General features: G+C 40.4%; 1 protein-coding gene across 1 annotated transcript in view; it reads right to left on the reverse strand.

Annotated features, from left to right (window-relative positions):
- The window catches only part of MAP3K15 (mitogen-activated protein kinase kinase kinase 15), a gene marked incomplete at its 3' end in the record, with an annotated part of 115319 nt that overhangs the window by 28028 nt on the left and 76709 nt on the right, over positions 1–10582 (reverse strand). Inside the window, exons 12-14 of the mRNA XM_017887235.1 lie at positions 9534–9629; positions 2638–2725; positions 294–427 (exon numbers count right to left, since the gene is read on the reverse strand). Of these exons, the coding sequence (XP_017742724.1) occupies positions 294–427; positions 2638–2725; positions 9534–9629 (318 nt within the window). The remainder of the gene's footprint in view (positions 1–293; positions 428–2637; positions 2726–9533; positions 9630–10582) is intronic.

Below are 10582 nucleotides of genomic sequence, written 5' to 3' on the forward strand. Positions count from 1 at the left end.
AAAATCAGCTGGGTGTGGTGTAATCCCAGCTATAGGTTGAGCCACAAGAATCGCTTGAACCTGGGAGGCGGAGGTTGCAGTGAGCCGAGATCATGCCACTGCATTCCAGCCTGGGCAACAGAGTGAGACTTCGTTTCAAAAAAAAAAGGCAGATCATCCCTATTGCAAGAGAATGACAGGTTTTGTGACAACATAATGCTTTCGTCCTTAACTCCTCCACACCATCAGCGGTGGGTATGGGATCTGGGGTGTGGAGATGGCACCCGAAATGTGGAAGGCCCGCCTGGACTTGCCTGCTATCTCTCTCCGGGATTTCTTTGATGGCTATTCGCACTTGATTGCTCAGATCTCGGCCAGCATACACAATCCCATACGTGCCTTTCCCCAAGACAACTCTCTCACCATTGGCATCATGGTCATACTCATACTGAAGAAGGAAAAACAAAAGGACAAAAAAGCATACAGCTTGTAGCGGAGAAGCCCTCTAAGGGCCCCAGAGTTGTCTAGCAACTAAAAAAATATAAATAACATTATTTGAGTGCCAGGCAAGTCACAGTCTTAGCTTAGGCCCTTTTCATTAAATGACTTGAAAGGGGTAGAATTCCCCATTGTTCACGTGTTGATAGTATGACTTTATGAAATGGAATCCAAGAAAATTAAAAATATGGTTCGCACATAACTGGCTCACCTTTTGGAAATTCCTCCCCATTTTAATGCTGCAATTTAAAACTTACTTCTAAGCATGTTGAATACCCCGACTAGGTGTCTTCCTGCATAATCCCTTATCAACTTGTCAGGAAACAAGTATCTTTCAACAGCCCAGAAAGGAAGTGAAGGTCAATATAATTAACATGATCTTAATACAAAAAGTAAATACGCTGGGGCTTCCCCACTCTTTCAGGCATATGGATCTAGTAGTATAAACACCTAGTACAAAAACTTGATTTACAATTAGCATTACTATTTTGTTCCCCCATCTTCCCATCAAAAGCTGTCACATACAGATGCATCTAATTCTTCTCGATGAATAAAACAAATGTGACTGTAGGCTGAGCAACACTTATTTAAAGCAGAGAGGCAGCAATCAATTCTTTCTGTTATTAGGCATGATCCACTGCATCTACTTACAGAAGTGCAACTTATACACGGAATAGCTGGGGGGTATGTGGGTGCCCTTTCCCATCTACTTCTAGGGATGCTCAAGACAATTAAGATTACTAAAGGGTTGGCCGGACACGGTGGCTCATGCCTGTAATCCTAACACTTTGGGAGGCCAAGGCAGGAGGAACACCCGAGGTCGGGAGTTCAAGACCAGTCTGGCCACCATGGCGAAACCCCATCTCTACTAAAAATACAAAAATTAGGCCAGGCGTGGTGGTTCACGCCTGTAATCCCAGCAATTTGGGAGGCGGAGGCGAGTAGATCATCTGAGGTCAGGAGTTCGAGGCCAGCCCAGCCAACATGGTGAAACCCCGTTTCTACTAAAAATACAAAAAGCTAGCCAGGTGTGGTGGCATGTGCCTGTGGTCCCAGCTACTCAGGAGGTTGAGGCAGGAAAATTGCTTGAATCTGGGAGGTGGAGGTTGCAGTGAGCCAAGATCACGCTACTGTACTCCAGCCTGGGCAATAAAGCAAGACTCTATCTCTAAATAAATAAATAAAATACAAAAATTAGCCAGGCATGGTAGCACATGCCTGTAGTCCCAGCTACATGGGAGGCCGAGGTAGGAGAATCGCTTGAACCCAGGAGGCGGAGGTTGCAGTGAGGCAAGATCACGCCACTACACTCCACTCCAGCCTGGGCGACAGAGTGAGACTGTCTCCAAAAAAAAGATTACTAAAGGATCTCCATCAGTGTCTGATGTAACTAGCAATCAGCCTGCTCCACAGAAGACTTTTACCTCACACCTGCCTCTGTTTCCCATACCTGCTGCCCTCAAAGCACCACTGCTCAGTTCATTTCTACAACAAACTCTGGTCCTGACCTAAGAATTCTAGAAGTTAACTCAATTATTAAAATGAATCCTTTTGATATTTTCTGAAAGAAACCTTAAGGAATTCCTTTCAGTCTAACCTGAGAGTACAGAAAATCTCATTAAATTGTAATCACTGGAAGAACCTGAGTGGCAAATCTGAATAACTGTGCAAGATTTAAACACATGTACAATGATTTAGTAACTGTGTACTGTATCTGTGCTGTCCAAAAGAGCTTATGATGAGCCTACTTTTTACAATGATTTTAAAGTTGTATTTAATATACTACATGCACATAGCTAAAACTGAAGTCATTTTAAGCATAAATAAAAAAGTCTGCTTCCAGCTGGCCAACTAATTCTCTTGTAGTCTCATAACCATGACTAACTAGCTTAGAGAAAACTTTCATCGGTTGTACACAAAAGGAAATTTTAGTCTAGTCCATGGCCATATTTTTCGTAAGCATTCTGAGAGAATCCCAAAGTAATGAGATTCTTCTACAGAGACACATTAAACATGATCTCTGGGAGCCATGCAGTGATGACTGGCAGGTTCATAAAACATACTCAACAGAGGACTTTTACAGAAAGATGGGACATTTTCTTGAAGCATCAAACACACAATCAATAATGTTTTCCATATTCTAGGTCGTCCATGACTCACCTCCAAGGTGTCTCCATCGGTCTCTCCCTCCAGCTCCACTGTACTGCCTGCTGTATTGGTTATCATCTCTCTGACCAAAGAGAAAAATCTAGAACAGCAAATGTCACAAATACGTTGCCAATTCAGAATTGCTCTCGTTCCTTGTTTTTTAACTTAGCTTTATTAAACTTTACTTAAATATAAACCAAACTTTTACAAGTCATGGAACAATCGATCCTGTCCTTGATTTGACATGGTACTTTAGTAGTTATCAAATCTAGGGCAACTACCAATGTGATACCTGAATCCCCTGTATACAGTATCTCCACCAACTGGTTGGCCAATTGATGCTTGAGTACCTCCAGCAACAGAGAACTCATTACCTCCCAAAGAGAGCTCATTCTTGGAAGATCTTAATGAGAAATGTTTCCCTTTTATTGAACCAAAGACTTCTTTTATGTGGGTTCCATCCATAGTTTGCTTACAATTAACCACTTTTCTACATAACACCCCATTAGAAATGCACGTAATTTTACCATGTCCCTATAAGTCTTTCCTTTCTGTCCCATCACTGTTTCCCCCAGGACTTGCAAGTTACTCCACTAGCAGGTAATTCTTCAGGTGACGTCCCTGTGCTATTATTTATTTTTTTTAAAGACAGGGTCTCACTCTGTCACCCAGGCTGGAGTACAGTGATGTGATCGTGGCTCATTGCAGCCTCAGCCTCCTAAACTCAAGCAATCCTCCCACCTCAGCCTCTCAAGCAGCTGAGACTACAGGCACCCATCAACAAGCCTGGCTAATTTTTGTATTTTTTGTACACGGGGTCTCATTATGTTGCCTCGGTTGGTCTCGAATTCCTGGACTCAAATGGTCCTCCCACCTCAGCCTCCCAACGTGTTGGGAGGCATGAGCCACCATACCCAGCCTCCTGTATTATTCTTGAAGTCTAGCCTCAAGACCAGTGTTCAGAGGGGATCTAATCAATGCTAAGGATAGTGGGACCATCACCTCTCAAAGTATAGACAATCTAGTTCTCAGTAAGATATAGGGTGTTGTATAAGGGGAATGGTGAGGAGGAAACGTGTAAGGTGGCCACATTATTCTGTTGACACAGAAGAAGCTTAATGTTGACCCATAAATCTTTCTCAGAAATTCTGCTGGGCCACATGGGCCACTTCCTAGACTTGTGTAGTTGTTTATTTGGATACAAGTCATCTTGACTCATTAGAACATTTTTACTTACAATTCTATCTTAAGATGTCAAGGAGGAATACTGTACATTTCAGGATAATTTCCATAAACCATTAAAATGCTCTTTTTTCTAACTAACCCATCTCACCTTCTCTTCTTCTAATCTTTGAAAGCTGGGAAACCCAATAGTCAGGCTTCTTAAGAGATATATGGTATGCACTCACAGAAGAACTAAGATTTAAAAGACGGTATCAGCTGGGTGTGGCAGCTCACGCCTGTAATCTCAGCACCTTGGGAGACTGAAGCAGGAAGATCTCTTGAGCCCAGGAGTTCGAGACCAACTTGGGCAACGTGGCCGAAACCGTTTCCACAATTTTTTTTTTTTTTTAATTAGCCAGGCGTGGTGGCACACACCTGTAGTCCCAGCTACTCGGGAGGCTGAGATAGGAAGACTGCTTGAGCCCAGGAGGCAGAGGTTGCAGTGAGCCAAGACTGCGCCACTGTACTCCAGCTGGGCAACAGAGCAAGACTCTGTCTCAACAGAATAAAATAAAAGATGATATCAACTGTTTTTTTTTTTTTTTTTTTTTTCTTTTGAGACGGAGTCTCGCCCTGTCGCCCAGGCTGGAGTGTGGTGGCCGGATCTCAGCTCACTGCAAGCTCCACCTCCCGGGTTTATGCCATTCTCCTGCCTCAGCCTCCCCAGTAGCTGGGACTACAGGCGCCCGCCACCTCGCCCGGCTAGTTTTTTGTATTTTTCAGTAGAGACGGGGTTTCACCGTGTTAGCCAGGATGGTCTCAATCTCCTGACCTCGTGATCCGCCCGTCTTGGCCTCCCAAAGTGCTGGGATTACAGGCTTGAGCCACCGCGCCTGACCGATATCAACTGTTCTTAAGAATACGGAACAATTGGGACTCTCATACATTGCTAGTGGGAGTGTAAATTGACACGACCACTTTGGAAAACTCTTGGCAGTATCACAACCAAAGCTGAAGATAAACCTACCCTATAAGCCAGTAATCCACTCCTAGGCATATACGCCATAGAAATCAACATATATGTTCATCAAAAGGCATATATGAGAACGTTCATAGTCATTTTCTTCATAATAGCTCCCAAACAGAAACAATCCAAGTCTTCATTAACAGAAGACCAGATCAACTGGAACACAATGGAATGCTACACAGAGAAATAATGAACTGATACAAACTTCACAGTTGGATCTCATTCTGTTTTTTGTTTTTGAGATGGGGTATCACTCTGTCACCCAGCCTGGAGTGCGGTGATGTGATCATGGTTCACTGCAGTCTCGACCTCACAGGCTCAAGCAATCCTCCCACCTCATCCTCCTAACTAGCTGGGACTAGAGGTGCACACCACCATGCCCAGCTAATTTTTTAATTTTTTGTAGAGATGAGGGTCTCTCTATGTTGCCCAGGCTGGTCTTGAACTCCTGGGATCAAGCGATCCTCCTGCCTTGGCCTCCCCAAGTGCTGGGATTACAGGTGTGGGCCACCGTGCCCAGCTAGGAATATTATTTTAAGGGAAAGAGGTGAGAAACAAGGGTACAAACTACATGATTCTGTTTATTTGTAGGTCAAGAACAGGTGAAACTAACCGTTGGTGGTAAAAATCAAAATAGTTAACACAGGAGGGAGTTTAATGACTGTGAAGGGGCACAAAGCAACTTCTGGGGTGCTGATCTGGGAGGCGGGTACAAGAATGCAGATACATATTAAAATTTATCAAGCTGAACACTTCAGTGCACATTACAAACTTTACTTGTTTGTATGTTATACATCAATAAAAAAATTAAAATGTATTGCAAAAAAGGCACTGAGTACTGAATGAGGATCAAAAGAGCACATTCTGTAGTACCAAAAGGATGTTCTGCTTAATATTAGGTTTTAATGGCAAAACTACAATTACTTTTACAGCAATTTATATCTGGCAGCATTTTTTCTACTGTAAATTGAAGGTTATGACCCAATGATTCCCTAGTCTGCTATTTATTCTTTTTTTTTTTTTTTAACAGGGTCTTGCTCTGTCGCCCATGCTGGAGTGCAGTGGCTTGATCACTGCTCACCGCAGCCTCAACCTCCCAGGCTCAGGTGATCCTCCCACTTCTGCCTCCTGAGTAGCTGGGATTACAGGTGTGTGTCACCATGCTGAGCTAATTTTTTTTTTTTTTTTTTTTTGGTACTTTTTGCAGAGATGGGGTTTCACCATGTTGCCCAGGCTGGTCTCGAACTGCCCACTCAAGCAATCCTCCTTCCTCAGCCTCCCAAAGTACTAGGATTACAGGCATCAGCCACCACACCCGGCCTAGCCTAATCTTTAAATATGTTGTGACAATGATTGTCTGAGACACAATGAATTAAGATTTTCTCAAATTACATGATACAAATAAACTATGAATAAAGGGAACTTCCTCAATCTGATAAAGGTTATCTACAAAAAATCTGCTGCTAACATCATACTTAACGATGAAAGACTAACTTCTTTCTTCTTAAAACAGGAACAAAATAAAGATGTCCACTCTCACCACTTCTATTCCACATTGTGATGGAGAGTCTAGCGAGGATAATTAGGCAAGGAAAATAAAGGCATCTAGGTTGGAAAGGAAAAACTAAAACTGTATCTGCAGATGACATGATATTATATACAGAAAACCCTAAGGAGTTCAATAAAGCCCATTAGAACTAATACATGAGTTCAGCAAGGTTGTAAGTTATAAAATCAACATTTACAAATCAAGTGTATTTCTATACATTATCAGTGAACAGTCCAAAAGTGAAATTAAAAAAACAACTCCAGTATTAAAATAATAAAACCTTAGGTATGCATTTAATAAAAGAAGTACAAAACTTGTACACTGAAACTACAAAAATATTGTTGGAAGAAATTCAAGAAAACCTAAGTAAATACAAATCCATCCTGTGTTCATGGATTGGAAGCCAGGATGGTTAATATGGCAACGCTTTCCAAATTGATCTAGATAGCCAATGTATTTCCTGTCAAAGTCCTAGCTGCCATTTTTTCTGCAGAAATTGATAAGCTGATCCTAATATTCACATGGAAATGCAAGCATCCACAATAACCAAAACAATCTTGAAAAACAAGAACGAAGTTGGAGGGCTCACATTTCCTGATTTTACAACTTACTACAAAGCTACAGTAATAGAGAAAGCATGGCACTTGCATTAAGAACAGACATACAAAACAATGGAATGGAATTGAGAGTCCAGAAATAAACTACATTTGTGGTCAACTGATTTCCTAAAAGAGTACCAAGACCATTAAATCAGGGAAAGAAGAGTCCATTCAACAAATGGTGCTGGGACAACCACATATCCACGTGTTAAAGAATAAAGTTGGAACCCCTACCTTACACCATGTCCAAAAATGAATTCAAAATGGGTCAAAAACCTAAACATGAAAGCTAAAACTATAAAACTCTTGGAAGAAAACATAAAAACCATAGGACACCTCAGGTTAGACAAAGCTTCTAAGACAAGAGCCAAAAGCACAAATGACAAAAGAAATAAATAGGTAAGTAGTACTTCGTCCAAATTAAAAACTTTTGTGCTGCAAGTAATATCATCAAGAGAGTGAAAAGACAACTTACAGGATGGGAAAAGCATTTGCAAATCACATCTGATAAGGAACTTGCATGGAGAAAAAAATATATTTTATATATATGTATATATCACTCTTAAAATCAATAATAAAAGGATAAATAACCCAATTATAAGTGGGCAAAGTTTGGAGATAGCTGGCAAACACCACTTTCACCAGATGATCCAAGTTAACATCACCAATAATGACACACAGATATTGCGTCCCTTGTTATGAGGCACTGAGAAGGACACATCATTTCTGTGATATTCCTGCCAAATACATGACATGAGTGTACTCGTGAGGAAACGATAAACAAATCCAAGTCAAAGGACTACCCAAAATAAACTGTCTGTACTCTTGGAAAGTATTAAGTCAAAAAAGACAAAGCAAAACTGATGATGAACTCTTCCAGGTGAAAGGAGACTATGTGGACATGACAACTGAACGCAACATATGATCCTGGATTGGAACATGGACCAAAGAAAAACCTTTTGTTTTGCTATAAAAGACATAATTGGGACACTAAGTAATATTTGGATAAATGTTGTAGATTATAGTACTATATATCTTAATTTCCTCATTAGATAACTGTCCTGTAATTACGTAAGTGAGTATCCTTGCTTTTACAAAATACACTCAAGTAGTTACAGGTAATGGAGCATTATGTCTACAACTTACTTTTAAACAGTTCAGAAAGAATAACCATATGCACAGAGAGAAAATGTAAAACCAATGTGGTAAAGGGTTAATCCTGAGAAATTCTGTGTAAAACATATATGGAAATTCTTTGCATTGTTTTTTGAAACTTTCCTATGGCTCTAAATATTTTCAAAATAAAAGTTTAATTTTTTTAATTGGGCAAAGAATTTGAATAGACATTTCTCCAGAGGTATATAAATGGTCAATAAGCACATGAAATGATGCTCAGTATCATTAGTCATCAGGAAAACGCAAATCAAAACCACAATGAGATTCCACCTCACATCCACTAGGATTATGATACTCAAAAGACAGATAATAACAAGTGTTGGCAAGGACGTGGAGAAATTGGAAGCTGCGTACATTGCTAATGGGAATATAAAATGAGGAAATGGTCTGGCAGTTCCTCAAAAGGTTAAATGTAGAGTTACCGTAAGACTCAGCAATTTGACTCCAAGAGAAATAAAAACATGTCCTCACAAATACTTGCACATGATGCTCAGGGAAGTATAATTCATAATTGTCAAAAAGTACAAACAACCCAAATGCCTATTGGCTGACAGATAAACGGTGGTATAGCCATACAAAAGAATATCATTCAGCCACAAAAAGAAATGAAGTAATGATACATGTCACACATGGATAAACCTTAAAGAAAATTACGCTAAGTGAAGGAAGCCAGTCACAAGAGACCACATACTGTATGATTCCATTTATATGAAATGGCCAGAATAGACAGAGCCATAGAGACACAGAGATTAATGGTTGCCTAGGGCTGGGGCCAAGATGGGGCGAGGTTGAGGGAATGAGGAGTGACTCTATGGATACTGGGTTTCTTGTGGGGTGGTTGAAAATATTCTAAAACTAGATTATGGTGTTGATTGGAAAACTATGACTATACTAAAAAATGCTGAATGTTATGTTATTTAGTTTTTTAAATGGAGTTTCGCTCGTTCCCCAGGCTGGGGTGCAATGGCACAATCTCGGCTCACTACAACCTCTGCTTCCCAGGTTCAAGTGATTCTCCTGCCTCAGCCTCTCAAGCAGCTGGGATTACAGGCATGAGCCACCACACCCAGCTAATTTTGTATTTTTAGTAGAGACAGGGTTTCACCATATTGGTCATCTGGTCTCCAACTCCTAACCTCAGGTGATCCACCCTCCTCAGCCTCCCAAAGTGCTGAGATTACAGGCGTGAGCCACTGCGCCTGTCCAAGTTGTATATTTTAAATGGCTGAATTGCCTGCTATGTGAATTACAGAAAATTTTAGAGCTTTTTTGAGATGTAAGTTAACATTTCAAGAAAGACAGTAATAGCAAGTAAATATCCTTCAGAACAAAGGCCCTTTAAAAATGATTCGCCATAATTAGATTGCAAATACCTGAATCAGCTGTGACTCACCTACTGCACTGCTCTTCGGTGGAAAAGTAGATTTGAAAGTCATCAGAATTATCATGGACATAAAGAAAACAACACCGTTCATCAAACTTTGATAGACTGTAAAATTTCAAAGCATAATGTTTATACATAAGTTATGATATCCATTCTAAATCTGCGAGACAATCTTTTCTATTTTATCAATTTCTGAAAGATTCATTAATGATTTAACAAACACCCCCCAAGTCTGCCTTTTATTTCTCTATGAAATTTAAATACCAGAGACATTTATCTTGCTTATATTTGAGTTTGTATTTATCAATCGACCTTAGTATAAACTTACTCTTAATATAATTCAGTGCTAAGCAAAGCATATGGGCAACAGAAAAGGGAGTAAAATACGGTTCTCTGTCCTCAAGGGGCTTATAATCTCACGAAAAAGAAAGTCAAGGTATTTGTGAAATAATTTATTGTGTTATTAAGGGAATTTCCAGATTCAGAAAATATCAGGACACAGTATTTGTGACCACACAAGGAAAATGGAAATAAACATGGCATTGTAGCTCAAGAAAGGCCTTTAAATGTTTGTTATCTGGTCCATCTCCACCCAGTGTCTGTACCTGACTCTACAGCTCACCAACAAGCAATATTCAGCTTGCCTGGACAAAGCCAGTGACAGGAAATCTGCAGTAGATTGTATGTTAGAGAGTTCTTCACCCACACTGGGCCAAAGCCTCTGCAGTGGCCTTCATGCCAGGAGGTATTATGGAGAGGAAGACTATACTCTCTTCTATAATTATCCCTTCAAAAACCGAAGCCACTTTATCTCATCCTTTCTAAGTTATCTCTTCCTGAGATCCAAACTGTCCTAAACCATTCTTTATGTTATAGATTGCATGACAAATACTGGGTTGGAACACCAAGAGTACAGGGGAGATTCAAGAAGAATTAGAACTAGATTATAAGTGAGCAGGTTTTGAAAATCAATCTGTAAAGCAACTACCACAGTTAGTTGGAGAGCCTCTGGAATGCTCAAAGTATACTCTTCAGGTCACATCAGTCCCGGGGAGGGG

The sequence above is a fragment of the Rhinopithecus bieti genome, unplaced genomic scaffold (genome assembly GCF_001698545.2).
Source record: "Rhinopithecus bieti isolate Rb0 unplaced genomic scaffold, ASM169854v2 scaffold_17420, whole genome shotgun sequence".
Lineage (NCBI taxonomy): Eukaryota > Metazoa > Chordata > Mammalia > Primates > Cercopithecidae > Rhinopithecus > Rhinopithecus bieti.